The sequence below is a fragment of the Asterias amurensis genome, chromosome 11, assembly GCF_032118995.1.
Source record: "Asterias amurensis chromosome 11, ASM3211899v1".
Taxonomy (NCBI): Eukaryota; Metazoa; Echinodermata; class Asteroidea; order Forcipulatida; family Asteriidae; genus Asterias; species Asterias amurensis.
Window position 1 is genome coordinate 13,883,026 of NC_092658.1, and position 19,266 is coordinate 13,902,291.

A 19,266-nucleotide genomic window follows, 5' to 3' on the forward strand; every position below is an offset into this window, starting at 1 on the left:
CAGACTTTTAAAATCATTTCTGGTGTTCTGAATCCGATAAAGCCGGTTCTCAAAATTTCAAGTTTTTGACCATCTGCATGTAAATTGCATACTTAAATTAGATGCCGAATTGCCAATTTTTGACCTTTCTTGAACCATTTGAACCCTTACCTGACATGCAAAAATGATAAGTGATGCATGTACCCCAAGTAAATATTTTAAGTATTGATCTGCTACGTACGTAGTATAGGCCTACTTAATTTGGTACATGTGCATCGAACTCGGCTAAAAGTAAACCTGCTTTGCGATGACACCTTGAACTTTTGTGGTTCTTGAACTGATGTGTCACAACTCAATTGTTTCATGTTTGTTTTCTTTAGGAGATTCACCTCAGCTCAAAAAAGAAAGATATTCTGACAATAGTGTCATCATCACAGCCATTGGGTTCTTATTTACCAACGACACAAAAATCTCGCATCAGGTTCAGACAGGTGTACCAAAGTCGCGTCGACCAAATTCTTAATTAAGTAAATGGAACAGTTTGACGTCTAAAAAAGTTGCTGTTTGATTGACTGAAAGATAGACTGTTGCAGTCATTCAAAACGACTCTGGATTGCCTTGGTTTCAGACGTCAATCTTGACATGAGCCGGACCTTATTATGTTTTGCTAAGTTTGCCTTTCTGAAACCAAAATTTATTTGGGTTTACCTCGGGTCGCTCCTAATCTATTTGGTTTGGCCGGCGTGACTCTTGCGGGCCTGTAAAACAGTGTTAGTCTAAAGCACAAGCAGCAGAAACAATAGAAAAAGAAAAATGGTTCACTTGCCTGTTTGAAAAAATATCTTTAAGCTGAGAATGGTGATTATAAGCGCAGAATTCGGCGGTAAGCAGATCCATGATTGGGCCCTGACATAAGATCAATAACCATAGTTACATTTTAAATACTAATTGTTTATTTTAATGTATTTTTGTGTTTTTCAGGATCTCCTTCAGACACAGGTAAGCAACATGGAAGTTGTGGAATTATGCCTCAATGTCAAGGATTATTATGTTATGCCTGTCCAAACTTCAGTGCGCATCCAGACCTGTACTGCTATTGAGACATTTTTTTTAAACTATCTGTTTCCTTTTGTTTACTTTTAACTTGAGCAATCAGACTATATGAAAGGGTAAATTGAAAATTGAAGGGTAAATTGTGTCATACGCATAATCCTGCTGGCGCTGATTCTCAGGCATTTTTTTCTCCTCCAATTTAGAGATCCCAGATCCGCCCCTGGTTGTTATGTTTGCGTATCTGAAACCAAAATTTATTTGGGTTGATCTAGAGTTGCTCCTAATCTATTTGGTTCGGATGGCGTGACTCTTGCGCACCTGTAAACAGTGTTAGTCTTCAGCAAAAACAGCAGAAACAATAGAAAAAGAAACATGGTTCACTTGCCTATTTGAAAAAATATCTTTTCCCTGGATGATGACATCTTTAAAGACAGTGGAAACTTTTGGTAATTGTCAAAGACCAGTCTTCTCACTTGGTTTATTTCGACATATTCACAAAATAACAAACCTGTGAAAAATTGAACTCAATTGGTTGTCAAAGTTGTGGGATAATAATGAAAGAAAAAAACACCCTTGTCTGTCACATCAAAGTTGTGTGCTTTCAGATGCTTGATATTGAGACCTCAAAATCGAAATCTGAGTTCTAAAAATCAAATTCGTTGAAAATTTCTTCTTTCTCAAAAACTATGTTACTTCGTAAATTCAGAGGGAGTTGGTTCTCACAATATTTATACTATCAACAGCTCTCCAATACTAGTTACCAAGTAAGTTTTTATGCTAGCAATATTTTGAGTAATTACCAATAGACCCTTCCCATGAAATAGGTAATATGCACATAGCGCGTGCGCACTAACGTGTTGGTTGGCAAAATGAGGGAACATCCTGCTGTTTTGTACACGGCTAATGGGTGCGTGACGCAGACGCGATTGCGCGTCTGCTTAGTGCACAACTCTATGGCGTTTGCCAACCAACAGGGTCTGTACGCATGCGTGAATGTGATTAGCATATTTCATGGGAAGGGTCCATTGTGTCCACTGCCTTTAATCTAATATGAGAGAATGCACAGACCTGTTGGTTTTTACATGTAGCTACAAAACACTCTAGCATTGGAAATAATATAGATCTGAATTCATTGTAAAACTGAGGAGTGGATCTAACTAGTAAATGCTTCCTGATTGCAACTTAGCTGAAGGAACCAAAGGGCCCAATTTAATCTGCTTACCGTAAGCAAAGCATCGGCGCTTGCTGAAGCAGGGATTTCTGTGCTTACATACTCGAGTGTATTTCACTAAGCTTGGGCGATACCACGATATCGAATATCGCGATACTAATTTGGAAACGATTTCGATATCGGATCGATTTGGTTTGGTTTTAGTCGAAATATCTATATATAGCTGAGACATCTTGCATCCCATAGGTTTGGAGTAAAACCAGAAGAATAGGTCATTCGAACACCTATCTATGCTATGATTGTCTCTTCTACAACTTTCAATGGGAGTTTGAAGACTGATGATGTCAAATTTAATTAATCACGATTATATCGAATATCGCGATTTATTGTTGGCAATATATCGTGAATAAAATACATCGATATCGCCCAAGCTTATATTTCACAGGTAAGCGGGGAATTTGGGCTTGTGCACGTGCGTACTCCCTGCTTTTTACTGGTATTTACGCTTACACAGCTTGGGTGTTTGTAAAAGATAAACACGTTGAGAACGGATCCGGCTTATACTGGAACATGAAATTTTATTAATAACTGAACGCCATGAAAAACATGGCGCCCGCTTGAGAGCGTAACAAGCAGTACACTAATAGCGCCCTCATTGTTGCATGAGAGAAAGTAAGCACTACATGGAATACAACGGGTTTGTAAACACAACAACAGCTAGCGCAGAAATTTTGCGCAACTGCGCAACTTTGTAACAAGCAGTACGTAAATAGCGCCCCCATTGTTGCATTAGAGGAAGTAAGCACTACATGGAATACAACGGGTTTGTAAACGCAACAACAGCTAGCGCAGAAATTTTGCGCAACTGTATAACAAGCAGTATGTAAATAGCGCCCCCATTGTTGCATTAGAGGAAGTAAACACTACATGGAATACAACGGGTTTGTAAACACAACAACAGCTAGCGCAGAAATTTTGCGCAATTGCGCAACTTTGTAACAAGCAGTACGTAAATAGCGCCCCCATTGTTGCATTAGAGAAAGTAAACACTACATGGAATAATAATGGGTTTGTAAACACAACAGCTAGCGCAGAAATTTTGCGCTGGCACATAAGCTGAGAATGGTGATTATAAGCACAGAATTTGGCGGTAAGCAGATCCATGATTGGGCCTTACATAAAATAATAAAGATCAATAACCATAGTAAAATACTTATTGTTTACTTTTATTTGTTTGTTTTTCAGAATCTTCTCCATCACAAACAGGTAAGCAACATGGAAGTTGTGGGATGCCTCAGTGTCAAGGATTATTATTTCATGCCTGTCCAAACTGTGCGCATCCAGACCTCTGCTCTTGAGACATTTTTTTAAACTATCTGTTTCCTTTTGTTAAACTTGCGCAATCATAATAATATGAAAGGGTAAATCAACAATTTAAAAAATATTTTTTTTGCACATTGTGTTATATGCTGGCGCTGACCCTCGGATATTTTTTGTCTCCTCCATTTTAGAGCTCCTAGATCCGCCCCTTATTATGTTATGCTATGTTTGATCTAGAGTTGCTCCTAATAAGCCACTATTGTTTCTTCACCATTTCATGTGTGTAAATTTGTCAGTTGTACAAAACAATAGATTGAAAATAACAATATTCACAATTTGAATGGTGGAAAACCAATTGAAAAACTTGAAAAAGACTTGGATGACCGATTGAGCTGAAACTTTCACAGACTTGTATATTTAGGCTAACATATTGTGTGCATACTGGCCTTTGACATTTTATCAATTTTGTCTATATTGTTAATACATTAATGCATTACTGATGTATCTCTTGTAATATCTGCTAAATGTGCAATCAGGAAGGGAGAGTATGTACAGAGAGTACAATTAAATTAACCTACGTTTCCAGATTAGAACTTTTTATTTGTTTATTTTCTTCCTGAGTTAATTATTGCTGGGGTGCGCCGATTGGCAGTAGTACACATGCTATTACTCACCTTCACAAAACATTTAACGTGCAAAGCTTGAGTGTTGCTCCTTATATTTAATTCAATAATAGGCGAAGTAGCAATTATTACAATTTTAGAATCTTTTGATGGAGCAAAGAACATGCTACTAAAAAGACAAATTATTTTCCCCTTAATTAGTAGTGCCATTATTTATTTGCTTATTGTTCTGTAACTTGTAAAGTGCTGTGGTACCCTTTTTATTATATTATTATATTAAGGCAGGATGTCCTGTTAAACCTGAGATATATTTTTAATTTAAGATAATAAATTCACTCCACATAATGCAGTCATCAAATAAAATAAAATAAATGCTTTTGGTATGTTTTGTTTCAGCCAATCAATCATCAACTTACTTACTGTGTTGTTGTAAGTACAATCTTTAAGATTTTTGTAATTTTTCCAAATATTCCACCAGTTAATTCATGCGAAGAAAGAACATTGACATTTGGTAAAATTAGAAGCATGATTTCCACTACCCTTGCAAGGGTACAACAATGAGTGCACTATGCATAGTACACATATCACCCACTGTTCAGTGACATCCCATGTTAAACTTTGGAACAGTTGTTTGCGCCCATTTTGTGTTTTATATTGTATTTGAAAGTTTTTGATTATTAAAGGCACGTTACAAAATTGGTAAGAAAAAAAACTTGTCTAAGATCACAGATTTACATCAAACTTACATTGTGTAATGATGATGATAGTATACAAATATTGACTGCTTTTACTCGGTTAAAACTATGACTCCCAAGGTGATCCCCGGAACAATCTATTTCCCCTTGGGCAAGGGAAAATAGAACGCTCCGGGGATCACTGAGGGAGTCATAGTTTTAACCACAGCATGAGTAAAAGCAGTCAATATTTGTTTTATAACACCCCAAACATTTCTAAATACTGTACTATTAAGTTACAGACCTGAATGCTACAATCCACGGACGACGCGAATACAGATTGCGAAAACTTTTACTGTGCTGCATGTAGTGTCATGTAATCCGAAATGGTTACAGATAAGACTATTAATTTATCATCGTACACGCAACGGACGTCTGGGTACTGCACGCCATGTGATAGTCTTCGGACTAGCTCACGGCAAACCGATGCACTATTACACGGCAAACCGATGCACTATCACACGGCCGCCGTCTAGTCCAACTAAGACATAGCATGTGACGCCCTCTAAACCAATAAGGCAGAATATTCGTATGGGGTGTTATAATAGAAAACATCCCTTGAAATATTTCTTTCTGAAATGTCATATTTGATAAGAAATAAGTAAAATTATAACACACCTCTTGCTTTTTCTGTGTTCTAGTTGGCTGAAACACGGTCACGTGGGATGAACTAATATAGTCTAGTGATCAGGCGCGCGTGTTTGCAGGAACTATAGTTCCCGAGCGGGCACTAGTCTTTGAAAATAGTGCCCGGTTACAGCGCCCTCTCTTGACTTGAACCGTGAACAGCAACTACAAAGCTTTCTTATCCAGAGTTCTGTTCTTATTTCACATTTAAAACCGAGTTGTGTTATAAAACACATATTGACTGGCATAATTCAGTAACTAGTGTACATCTATTCCCCCTCGGGCCTGTGAGTGACCAGAGGAGGGGCTCATTTCCCTCGGCATTCGGCCTCGGGGAAATAGGTCCCTCTTCTGGTCACTCAAAGTCCCTCGGGGGAATAGACATACACTAGTTACCTCATTGCCAGTCAATATGTGTATACTAAAACCCGGTTTGGAGTTTAACGCTCAGTGAGTGTTTAATTCATTTTTTTTTTAATCAATGTCATACAAAATATATAATCATTTTTTCTCGTGACCGAGATGGCCGATCGATTTCTAACTTCTACAGATTTGTCAGTTTATGTATATGGTGGATTACTTAAAGTGCTTACACTGCCAGCAACTGTTACGTTAGCAAAACCAATTCTGTAATTTTCCTTTAAAAGTCTTCCTGTGTTTACTGGTTAAATCAAAGTTCTGCATGAATCAACACTTCTTTCCAAAAGTTTTATTTACTATTTGTTTCCCATCGACTTAATCTAGTTCCGATGCAAAGCTTCATAATGTTGAGGGTCTGATTTAAACTTTTGTTTTTAATTGCAGCTTGTTGTGGTGATGCATCGCTGGGTACGTAGCGGGTATATGTACTTTAATTGTGGTGTGGAATGAAGGTCCTAATTTGAATAGTGTTTAGGAATCCTAGTAGCGACAATTTTTCGCACAAAGTTATCCAATATTAAAATTATGTATTTTAGGTTGATTTTTTTCCCAATAGGCATTTCCCCCTCTCATTAACCTTTAATTATCAAAGTTGGAGATTAGTCTGTTCAAGTAATTGTTTTACCCATATTCACTGATAACGATGCACTGTATACTCGGTACTTTCCCAAGCTCTGTGAAAAAAAAGCACAGGTATATTACTCGGGTGAGATTCAAACCCAACACCTTTGCAATTCTAGAGCAGTGTCTGCTCTCTTGATCCAAAATTGTTTGACTGACTATATCACCATTTCTAAAACTTTACAGGCAACAACACTCAGTCAACTGCACGTTTTGAACATAGGACTCCAGAAGAACGCAGTCAGCAACAATCCAGTGAGTAATCAGCAGTTTCTTGGCTACTTTTTTATCTTATTGAGTACAGTCACTTCTTAAAGACAGCAGACACTATTGGTAATTGTCAAAGACCAGCCTTCTCACTTGGTGTATCTCAACATATACATAAAATAACAAACCTGTGAAAATTTGAGCTTGATTGGTCTCCGAAGTTGTGAGTTAATAATGAAAGAAAAAACAACCTTGTGACATGAAGTTGAGGCTTTCAGATGCAAGTTGATTTTGAAACCTCATCTAATTTTGAGGTCTCAAAATCAAATTCGTTGAAAATTACTTCTTTCTCGAAAACTGGGTTACTTCAGAGGGAGCCGTTTCTCACAGTGTTTTATACTATCAACCTCTCCCCATTTACTCGTTACCAAGTAAGGTTTTATGCTAATAAATATTTTGATTAATTACCAATAGTGTCTGCCTTTAAAGCACTGTTCATACTTCCTGCCAATATGAATGCAAAGCAAATTTTGACAGCACATGGCTGTTTTTGCACTGAATGTTCACATGAGTTGAGCTCAAGTTAACTGTGGCGAATTATTTATTTGAATTTGTTACGTCAACAATTGCAGGAAGTACATGAACCAGGCATCCACAAATGTTTGACTGACTATTTTCCACCATTTCTAAATCTTTACAGATGTGGACAGACAGCCAGCAAGTAATCCCTCTGGGTCTAATCAGACTGTTCATCCAACGGCACGTCCAGAATCGAGCAATGAAAATGATCCGCAGCTGCTGCCACCACCAAGTGAGTAATCAGGATTTACTTATAGTTATTTTACTTTGTCTGGTCTCAACTTTCGGTCTTACCTGTGCATTTAAAGGGTTCCGTACTTTTTGTTGGACACAAAACACTATGTCCTACTACACCCCGATGCTCCTGGTTTGATTGGCAGTATATTGCGCCACAGCACCTTGTAAATCGTTTCATGGTGCTATGTAAAAAGGAGTAGGTCTCATAATTCAAACATAGTCCCACATACCTTGCAGGTAAAATACTGCATGATGAAGTGCCTTGAGGGTCACTGAGTGATGGATATATGAGCGCTATATGAGAAGTCACTATTATTACTTTTGATATTATCTTATTGATACAGTCAATGCATAGGGAAGGTCCTCTCTTGCTAGTGCAATTTTTCATCTTAAAGATTAGACAGGTATTATTTAATAATAATAAGTATAGTGGCTTCTTATTGGTAATTGTCAAAGACTAGCCTTCACAGTTGGTGTATCTCAACATGTGCATAAAATAACATACCTGTGAAAATTTGAGCTCAATCGGTCATCGAACTTGCGAGATAATAATGAAAGAAAAATAACCCTTGTCACACGAAGTTGTGTGCATTTATAGATGGTTGATTTCGAGACCTCAAGTTCTAAATCTGAGGTCTCGAAATCAAATTCGTGGAAAATTACTTCTTTCTCGAAAACTATGGCACTTCAGAGGGAGCCGTTTCTCACAATGTTTTATACCATCAACCTCTCCACATTACTTGTCACCAAGAAAGGTTTCATGCCAATAATTATTTTGAGTAATTACCAATAGTGTCCACTGCCTTTAAAGCACTGTTCATACTCCCTGCCAAAATGAATGCAAAGCAAATTTTGATGTCATACACATGGCTGTTTTTGCAGTGAATGTTCGCATGGGTTGAGCTCAAGTCAACTGATGCGAATTATTTGTTGCAAATTTGTTACGTCAACAATTGTAGGAAGTACATGAACCAGCATCCACAAATGTTTGACTGACTATATTCCACCATTTCTAAATCTTTACAGACAGTCAGCTAGCAAATAATCCCTCTGGGTCTAATCAGACTGTTCATCCAACTGCACCTCCAGAACAGAACAATGAAAATGTTCCACTGCTGCCAACACCAAGTGAGTAATCAGGAGTTACTTATAGTTATTTTACTTTGTCTGGTTTCAACTTTCGGTCTTATATTTTGATCTGCGTGTGTGATGTGTAATGTTGTGTTATATATGACCCCCGTGGTTGTCTGTTCAAAAATGAAAAGTACTAAAGCATTTCTTATCTGCTTCACTTTGTCCTACCATGCTGGCTCCATTTTCATCTGCTTTGTTTAGATTTAGGCATGTCGGGTTACACAAATTGCAAAAGTTTGTTTTATTGTTGATTCTTGTTTATTGGTTGGTTATTGATTACCTATCCAAAATCGGACAAGAGTTTCAAGCCAGAAGTGACCTAATTTGCATATTTAAATTAGGTGGTAATTAGCTTTTGTCCTACCATGCTGGCTCCATTTTCATCTACTCTGTTACTATGTTTCAATAGTCCAGTTTACTGTTCAATTAACTTCCTGTTATCATTAACATATCTGTATCATTACCCTGAGTCAGTATGAAATAAATGTTGTTATTATTATTACTTCTTTTGGCGTGTCGTGACCTCTTTTAGTGGCCTCGAGCTCTGGTGTTCCTGTTCAGCAGAGTGAGGGTTCTAGTCCCAGTCATGACACTTATTCATTATGCTTTGTCCTTCGGATTAGACGTAAAGTTGTTGGTCCCCTGTGTGAAGTAGCACACATAAAAGAACCCAGTACTTTCTAAATATTGAAAAGAGAAGAGGTTTGCCCAAGTGTTCCTGGTTTGATTGGCAGCATATTGCGCCATAGCATCTTTGTAAACCATTACATGGTGCTGTAAAAAGAAGTTGGTTTACAAGAGCTAATTTGTGTTCAAATGTGTGCTGAACTGGTTGTTTCTATTTTCATTGTGGTCATTGGACTGCTTTCTGATAAATGCAGTAAATCATGTTAACATGTCTTTTAAGAAAACTTAATTTTTGACAAACCAATCAAAAACTTTTTCTTCATCAACCCGCAAACAGATTTGACCACTGTTGAAAGCTCCACAACAGTTGCAACACCTGATCAACGTGATTCCCAAACAAATCGGACAACCTCTAACCAACATCCGCAACAATGCACTGGTAAGTAGAAATTACGGTCAAACTATAACTCAATTTCTTGAGAAATAACGGCTTTTAATACAGCAAGTAGAATCAAATAAAATGTGTTATAAATGATGAAATAAATCTTAAAAACACAACTTAACTGGAAAGTAGTCTTCAAATCAAATCAATACTTCAGGGCCTTTTCAGCTCTGCAGCTGACTTCCCATCATTTCCTTTATTTGTTTACAGAAAACTAAAATGGTACAAAGTTTTTTTTTTGCAATATCAAAGTTGTATGTTTGATATTATATGCAGGCAAAGTTGTTACTGGATCTTCTCAGTCAGGTTCCTTGGTTACTGTAGATGTCCACCAAAGAAGTGCAGCACAAAGTGATACCTCTGGTAAGTATATAAGTACAGGCCAACTGTCAAGTCAACCTGCATGGTTCGGTACTTTTTGTTGGTGTCCTACACCCCGATGTTCCTGGTTTGATTGGCAGTATATTGTGCCACACCACCTTGTAAACCACTACATGGTGCTATGTAAAAAGGAGTAGGTCTCATAATTCAAACATAGTCCCACATACCTTGCAGGTAAAATACTGCATGATGAAGCGCCCTGAGGGTCACTGCGTGATGGATATATGAGCGCTATATGAGAAGTCACTATTATTACTTTTGATATTATCTTATTGATACAGTCAATGCATAGGGAAGGTCCTCTCTTGCTAGTGCAATTTTTCATCTTAAAGATTAGACAGGTATTATTTAATAATAATAAGTATAGTGGCTTCTTATTGGTAACTGTCAAAGACTAGCCTTCACAGTTGGTGTATCTCAACATGTGCATAAAATAACAAACCTGTGAAAACTTGAGCTCAATCGGTCATCGAACTTGCGAGATAATAATGAAAGAAAAATAACCCTTGTCACACGAGGTTGTGTGCGTTAATAGATGGTTGATTTCGAGACCTCAAGTTCTAAATCTGAGGTCTCGAAATCAAATTCGTGGAAAATTACTTCTTTCTCGAAAACTATGGCACTTCAGAGGGAGCCGTTTCTCACAATGTTTTATACCATCAACCTCTCCACATTACTTGTCACCAAGAAAGGTTTCATGCCAATAATTATTTTGAGTAATTACCAATAGTGTCCACTGCCTTTAAAGCACTGTTCATACTCCCTGCCAAAATGAATGCAAAGCAAATTTTGATGTCATACACATGGCTGTTTTTGCAGTGAATGTTCGCATGGGTTGAGCTCAAGTCAACTGATGCGAATTATTTGTTGCAAATTTGTTACGTCAACAATTGTAGGAAGGACATGAACCAGCATCCACAAATGTTTGACTGACTATATTCCACCATTTCTAAATCTTTACAGACAGTCAGCTAGCAAATAATCCCTCTGGGTCTAATCAGACTGTTCATCCAACTGCACCTCCAGAACAGAACAATGAAAATGTTCCACTGCTGCCAACACCAAGTGAGTAATCAGGAGTTACTTATAGTTATTTTACTTTGTCTGGTTTCAACTTTCGGTCTTATATTTTGATCTGCGTGTGTGATGTGTAATGTTGTGTTATATATGACCCCCGTGGTTGTCTGTTCAAAAATGAAAAGTACTAAAGCATTTCTTATCTGCTTCACTTTGTCCTACCATGCTGGCTCCATTTTCATCTGCTTTGTTTAGATTTAGGCATGTCGGGTTACACAAATTGCAAAAGTTTGTTTTATTGTTGATTCTTGTTTATTGGTTGGTTATTGATTACCTATCCAAAATCGGACAAGAGTGTCAAGCCAGAAGTGACCTAATTTGCATATTTAAATTAGGTGGTAATTAGCTTTTTTCCTACCATGCTGGCTCCATTTTCATCTACTCTGTTACTATGTTTCAATAGTCCAGTTTACTGTTCAATTAACTTCCTGTTATCATTAACATATCTGTATCATTACCCTGAGTCAGTATGAAATAAATGTTGTTATTATTATTACTTCTTTTGGCGTGTCGTGACCTCTTTTAGTGGCCTCGAGCTCTGGTGTTCCTGTTCAGCAGAGTGAGGGTTCTAGTCCCAGTCATGACACTTATTCATTATGCTTTGTCCTTCGGATTAGACGTAAAGTTGTTGGTCCCCTGTGTGAAGTAGCACACATAAAAGAACCCAGTACTTTCTAAATATTGAAAAGAGAAGAGGTTTGCCCAAGTGTTCCTGGTTTGATTGGCAGCATATTGCGCCATAGCATCTTTGTAAACCATTACATGGTGCTGTAAAAAGAAGTTGGTTTACAAGAGCTAATTTGTGTTCAAATGTGTGCTGAACTGGTTGTTTCTATTTTCATTGTGGTCATTGGACTGCTTTCTGATAAATGCAGTAAATCATGTTAACATGTCTTTTAAGAAAACTTAATTTTTGACAAACCAATCAAAAACTTTTTCTTCATCAACCCGCAAACAGATTTGACCACTGTTGAAAGCTCCACAACAGTTGCAACACCTGATCAACGTGATTCCCAAACAAATCGGACAACCTCTAACCAACATCCGCAACAATGCACTGGTAAGTAGAAATTACGGTCAAACTATAACTCAATTTCTTGAGAAATAACGGCTTTTAATACAGCAAGTAGAATCAAATAAAATGTGTTATAAATGATGAAATAAATCTTAAAAACACAACTTAACTGGAAAGTAGTCTTCAAATCAAATCAATACTTCAGGGCCTTTTCAGCTCTGCAGCTGACTTCCCATCATTTCCTTTATTTGTTTACAGAAAACTAAAATGGTACAAAGTTTTTTTTTTGCAATATCAAAGTTGTATGTTTGATATTATATGCAGGCAAAGTTGTTACTGGATCTTCTCAGTCAGGTTCCTTGGTTACTGTAGATGTCCACCAAAGAAGTGCAGCACAAAGTGATACCTCTGGTAAGTATATAAGTACAGGCCAACTGTCAAGTCAACCTGCATGGTTCGGTACTTTTTGTTGGTGTCCTACACCCCGATGTTCCTGGTTTGATTGGCAGTATATTGTGCCACACCACCTTGTAAACCACTACATGGTGCTATGTAAAAAGGAGTAGGTCTCATAATTCAAACATAGTCCCACATACCTTGCAGGTAAAATACTGCATGATGAAGCGCCCTGAGGGTCACTGCGTGATGGATATATGAGCGCTATATGAGAAGTCACTATTATTACTTTTGATATTATCTTATTGATACAGTCAATGCATAGGGAAGGTCCTCTCTTGCTAGTGCAATTTTTCATCTTAAAGATTAGACAGGTATTATTTAATAATAATAAGTATAGTGGCTTCTTATTGGTAACTGTCAAAGACTAGCCTTCACAGTTGGTGTATCTCAACATGTGCATAAAATAACAAACCTGTGAAAACTTGAGCTCAATCGGTCATCGAACTTGCGAGATAATAATGAAAGAAAAATAACCCTTGTCACACGAGGTTGTGTGCGTTAATAGATGGTTGATTTCGAGACCTCAAGTTCTAAATCTGAGGTCTCGAAATCAAATTCGTGGAAAATTACTTCTTTCTCGAAAACTATGGCACTTCAGAGGGAGCCGTTTCTCACAATGTTTTATACCATCAACCTCTCCACATTACTTGTCACCAAGAAAGGTTTCATGCCAATAATTATTTTGAGTAATTACCAATAGTGTCCACTGCCTTTAAAGCACTGTTCATACTCCCTGCCAATATGAATGCAAAGCAAATTTTGATGTCATACACATGGCTGTTTTTGCAGTGAATGTTCGCATGGGTTGAGCTCAAGTCAACTGATACGAATTATTTGTTGCAAATTTGTTACGTCAACAATTGTAGGAAGTACATGAACCAGCATCCACAAATGTTTGACTGACTATATTCCACCATTTCTAAATCTTTACAGACAGTCAGCTAGCAAATAATCCCTCTGAGTCTAATCAGACTGTTCATCCAACTGCACCTCCAGAACAGAGCAATGAAAATGTTCCACTGCTGCCAACACCAAGTGAGTAATCAGGAGTTACTTATAGTTATTTTACTTTGTCTGGTTTCAACTTTCGGTCTTATATTTTGATCTGCGTGTGTGATATATGACCCCCGTGGTTGTCTGTTCAAAAATGAAAAGTACTAAAGCATTTCTTATCTGCTTCACTTTGTCCTACCATGCTGGCTCCATTTTCATCTGCTTTGTTTAGATTTAGGCATGTCGGGTTACACAAATTGCAAAAGTTTGTTTTATTGTTGATTCTTGTTTATTGGTTGGTTATTGATGACCTATCCAAAATCGGACAAGAGTTTCAAGCCAGAAGTGACCTAATTTGCATATTTAAATTAGGTGGTAATTAGCTTTTGTCCTACCATGCTGGCTCCATTTTCATCTACTCTGTTACTATGTTTCAAGAATCCAGTTTATGGTTCAGTTCACTACCTGTTATCATCAACATATCTGTATCATTACCGTGAGTCAGTATGAAATAAATGTTGTTATTATTACTTCCTTTGGCGTGTCATGACCTAGTGGCCTCAAGCTCTGGTGTTCCTGTTCAGCAGAGTCCGACAACTTCTAACGAACAGTGGCATCAATGCACTGGTAAGTAGAAATAAAGCAGTGCCACTATTGAACAGGCGTGTTCGATAGTGGTGCGTTCAAAGTATTTAAACTCAATTTCCGCAGAAATAACTGCTTTTAATACAGCAAGTAGAGCGAGTATTAACACTAACGAACACAGTAAAGCAAAACAAGAAGTGAAGTATAAGTGACAACAAGAGGGCGCTACACTGCTCTGTCGTAGCTTTCCCTTATTATTAACCAATACTTCAGTTGATTTAAATCATTACCAAGGTATCAGTACTGACATTTTCCCCGGATTGTGAAAACTTCAGCCAGATTTTTCCAAGGGCGCAATCTTGTGGGATCCTTTTTGGCGAGCTGCAGAGCAGTGCGAGCCTATGTAATACCAATTTCCGTCCGGCATCCGTCTGTCCGTCCGGCCGGCCGGCCGTCCGCGTTAAAGTTTTTGAAAATGTTAAAGTTTTTGGTTTAAGTTTAAGTCTTTGAGTTGAGTTGTTTTTGGTATATATACAAGCCAAAGTGAGATTGTTATATACAATTGCCAGTCATTTCAGTAATTTTCAGGTTTTTTTTCAAATAATGTTGAAGTTTTGGGAATAAAAAAATGTTAAAGATTTTTGGAATAACAAAAAATGTTAACGTTTTTAGAATAAACTAAAATGTTAAAGTATACATATAGATTCATAAGAAAAGATAAACCTCCCTTTGTGCATCACTGGTTCCAGTTGAATGAGCTGAAACAATGACAACCTTAAATGGTCATAACTCCTGATTGCAATGATGTTCTGACTTGAAACTTAAGTCAAGTGTTGCTTCTTACATGTAGATTAATATGAAGAGATAAAACTTAAAAAATTAATCACAGGTTTCAGTTGAATGAGCTTAAACAATGAACAAATTGAATAGGCATAACTCCTTATTTCCATGATGTACTGACTTGAAACCTAAATCAAATATTACTTTTAACATAAAGATGCATATGAAAGGATAAAACTCAATGAGTGCATCACTGAAGAGTGCAAAGTTTTAATCAAATAATTATTGCTGCTTAGATGCATATAATATGAAAAGATAAAACTCAAAGATCACTGGTTCCAGTTGAATGAGCTCAATCAATGAAAACCTTAAATGGTCATTACTTCATACTTGTCAACGTCCCCACCCCTTTGACCATCAGTTGATCAAATGATTGGTTTTTCTGTCAGTCATTGGTTCTATCTGGTGATCAGCAGCTCACCATGGCAGCTCTGCTGTTCTTGTTTTGTTTTAATGTTGAGAGTCTAAATCCAACCAAGGCATCTTTTAGTTAATCGTCCTGAAGAATTTGAAACATTGGATGATAACTACAGTACAATAAAGAGTTAATCAACAGGAATTGACCTTGAGAAATGCAAGCTCACAAATTTCAGAGGAATATCTTTATAAGGAGACCAGTTAAAGCGCCAGCTAGCACATTAATCCAGAGGTCATTGGTCAATCCCTTACTAGTAAATATTTCTTTGTTCAGCCCCAAATTATTTAGGAAAGTATTTGCTTACCCTGCAAAGTTAAACTGCTTTCATTGTAAAGTCCCTGTTTAGATTGATAAAAACTTATGATCAATTTTTAATCTGAGTTTGTGATTGTGACGACGATAGCAAGTGTTTCAGAAAAAAAACATTTATGTCATTTATGCTTCCATGTGTGAAAAATTGTTTTCTGAAACTCAGTTTCTCATTTCAAAATAACCAAATTAATATTGAAATCTGCAAAGTTCCTGACCAATCATGTACAGTTATTATTTGTTTTCTCAAAAACATGTCCAAGTTGCTGGTACAGTGCATTTTTTGAAAACTAAAAGATTGGAATGAAGCATTTTCCCCCAAATCAATGATAATAATAATGATATTAATAATCACTAGTTTTTATGTAGCACATTCCAAAATAATGTCTCAATGCGCTTCATCCGTGACTTGGTGTTTGGGCTGATCCTTTAATCTTTCTCAGCCCGAGCTGCCGTGCACTCAGATGGCTTTTTCAAATAAAATATGAACCAAAAATGATGAAATAAATCTTAAAAACACAACAAATGTTTTTATCAATTTAGCCAAGCCACAGCAAAAGCTGTCAGTTCAGACACAGCTATGTTAATAAATCAGCAATCTTTAGTCCTTTATTAGCTCTTTTGGTATCCATTCATTTAAGTACCTTCACTTTTTCGGTTGGTTTATAGGAGCTAAATTCGTGTTCAAATTTGTTCCTGATTTTTTGTTTTGTTTAGTAGGAACTGGGTGTTTTTATTGTCATCCTGGTCATTTGGTCTTTTCTCTTATACATGCCTAAATGAGAGCTCAAGTGGAAGACAAAAACTGCTCTTCTCAAAAGTCACAAAGGTTTATCAAATCTACGGGTCAGTAACGCATCTATCCACGCCTGTCAATGACTGCCTGGCACCATCATGGTGTTGATCAGTCTGGTGACACGCTGCTGTGGGATGGCCTTCCACTGAACTTGCAGAAGATGGGACAGGTGAGCCAGGTTGCTGTTGGTGTTGATGTGGGGATATGCAGATCGCTTCAGCTAGTCCCACAGGGATGGGATTGAGGTCGTGCGAACTTAGCGGCCACACTATTCGCTCGATGCCTTCAGCAGCCAGGAATGCAGTAGCTACTCTCCCTCTATGTGGTCGGGCATTAATGTCATCCATGTACACAAATGCTCCACCATGGGCTGCAGCAAGTGGTGCAACATTTGGACGCAGCACTTCGTCAACATATCATTGCACTGTCAGGTTGCCAGCAATCTGCACAAGTGCATCTCCTCTCCGAGGGGACATGGGCTGGGTGTTGGATCTCCCCGCCAAGGAAGCGGAGGACGCCCCCGCTGAACGGCGGTCTTTTAAGAGGAGGACTGGCCCGCTCAGAGGAGTGGGAATGTTTTCCCGGCTATGCCACTCGACCGTGTATGCGCTGACCGCATCGAGGGCATTATGTCGGCGTCCTCTTGGACGGCCTACCCCAAGCGGGTGGATTTATATTACCGATTCCCCCCCCCCCCCCCGGGATTTCGATAAATATTTTTCGACCCCGGTCCTACCGGACTCCGCGGCAGACAAGCTGACCGCAGACAGGGGGTCAACCTCTTCCAAACTTCCCTTCACCGACAAAGCGCGGGGGAAGATGGAGGAAGTAGCCAGGAAGATAGACTCAGCATCGCGCTTTGGCATGCGCACATCGTCTTTTTTGCTTCTCTTGTCCAAGTACCTCACGCTTGCCGGCGATGAGGACTCGGCGATCCCAGCGGACATGATGGTGGCGGCCTGCGCACTGTCCTAGATCAATTTACGAGAGTATCCACCCTATCAACATCTGCCCGTAGGGCAAACCACCTAGACGCTCTGTTCCTCCCGTCCGTCGGGGCTCCCAAACGACTTGATGCGCTCCCCCTAACGGGACGAGACCTGTTTGCAGGAAAATTCCAAGAGTCTATGGAGGCCAAGCAAAATATTGATAGAAACTGCCGAGAAAACTCATCAAAATATTATCCATATTCCATGAAACAGAACGCGTTTTATTTTTGTGTTTTACACCACCGTTTCCGATTGAATAAATACTTTAATTTGTACCTCAATTGATTGGAAGTTGTAATCTCTCAAAAGCTGGTGCCGCGATTTGTATTCCGATTCGTTCATAAACACAACTACACACGTGCAAGTTACTTAAATACATGTACTTTTTCAGTATTTGCCCAACTTCCCAACTTCCTTGCTGTTTAACCCCTGGGAAATGTTTTTGGTATCACCTGTAAAAAATAACTATGAACTTTAATTGTAAACAAAAAACATGTTCAGGGCATACTGGGAGTGTCGTTGCTTAGTGATCTGGTGCACGAAGGTTAACTTCTGAATACTCTTTAAAGGCACTGGACACTATTGGTTTACTCAAAATAATAACGAGTAATGGAGAGCTGTTGATAGTATAAAACCTTGTGAGAAACAGCTTCCTCTGAAATAACAAAATTTTTGAAAATGAAGTAATATCTCACTCAAACAATAAAATACTTCAGTTGAAGCCATTTATTATGCTTCTGAAACCCCACAAGGACCAATTGAGTAAGTATTTCACAGGTTTGTTATTTAGTGCACAATTTTAGTTGGGATACACCAAATGAAAAGACTGGTCTTTGACAATGACTGATTGTGTCCATACAGTGCCTTTAACATCATGCTCAATGGGATTGTCTTGTATCGTGTTGTCAGGGAGTAAAAGTAAACAAACACATAGTTCCCTCGATTTTGATGGGATCAGGAAAAATGTGGCACTGGCCCTCTGGCACTTGTGTTTCAAAGCAAGACACTAAACAAATTCCTCCTTTAAAAATACAAACAAATTTCAGTTTTAAAGGCACTGGACACTATTTGTAATTACTAAAAAATAATTGTTACATAATAACCTACTTGGTAAAGAGCAATGGAGAGCCGTTGACCGTATAAAACATTGTGAAAAACGGCTCCCTCTGAAGTAACATAGTTTTTGAGAAAGAGGTTATTTCTCACTCAAATAGTGATAGACTCCAGCGGAAGCCTTTTTATGATGAATCTGAAAGCAAACAAAGTAATGGAACAAGGGTGTCTTTCTTTCATTGTTCACTTGCAAATTTGATAACCAATTAAGGCAACATTTTCACAGGTTTGTTATTTTATGCATATCTTGGGATACATCAAGTGAAATACTAGTCTTTGACAATTACCAAGTTGTTTCCAGTGCCTTTAAGATGAGTTCGTAAATGAATTTATTTTAATTTGATATTGAACAAGAAATGTAGATCACCTCAATAAATTAACATTGAGCCGATCAATCATAAAAACTGATTATGTAGCAACCAAAAACTGTTTTTTTTATGGTTTTATATTTTCATTATGCAATGTACTTTTTGGTGAATGGTATGCACTATGCAGTACATCTTTTACCGTAAAATTT

At 37.9% G+C, this 19,266-nt stretch overlaps 1 protein-coding gene across 4 annotated transcripts in view; it reads left to right on the plus strand.

Moving 5' to 3' along the window:
* Positions 1-19,266, plus strand: part of LOC139943670 (uncharacterized) — a 75,854-nt gene that overhangs the window by 35,962 nt on the left and 20,626 nt on the right. For 3 of the 4 annotated variants that reach the window (XM_071940404.1, XM_071940406.1, XM_071940405.1), the window contains exons 7-20: positions 961-978; positions 3,449-3,469; positions 4,543-4,575; positions 6,312-6,335; positions 6,735-6,803; positions 7,456-7,566; positions 8,598-8,699; positions 9,670-9,771; positions 10,051-10,137; positions 11,119-11,220; positions 12,191-12,292; positions 12,572-12,658; positions 13,640-13,741; positions 14,255-14,326. In XM_071940404.1, coding sequence (XP_071796505.1) covers positions 961-978; positions 3,449-3,469; positions 4,543-4,575; positions 6,312-6,335; positions 6,735-6,803; positions 7,456-7,566; positions 8,598-8,699; positions 9,670-9,771; positions 10,051-10,137; positions 11,119-11,220; positions 12,191-12,292; positions 12,572-12,658; positions 13,640-13,741; positions 14,255-14,326 — 1,032 coding nt within the window. The remainder of the gene's footprint in view (positions 1-960; positions 979-3,448; positions 3,470-4,542; positions 4,576-6,311; positions 6,336-6,734; positions 6,804-7,455; positions 7,567-8,597; positions 8,700-9,669; positions 9,772-10,050; positions 10,138-11,118; positions 11,221-12,190; positions 12,293-12,571; positions 12,659-13,639; positions 13,742-14,254; positions 14,327-19,266) is intronic. The other variant, XM_071940407.1, reaches the window with a different exon arrangement.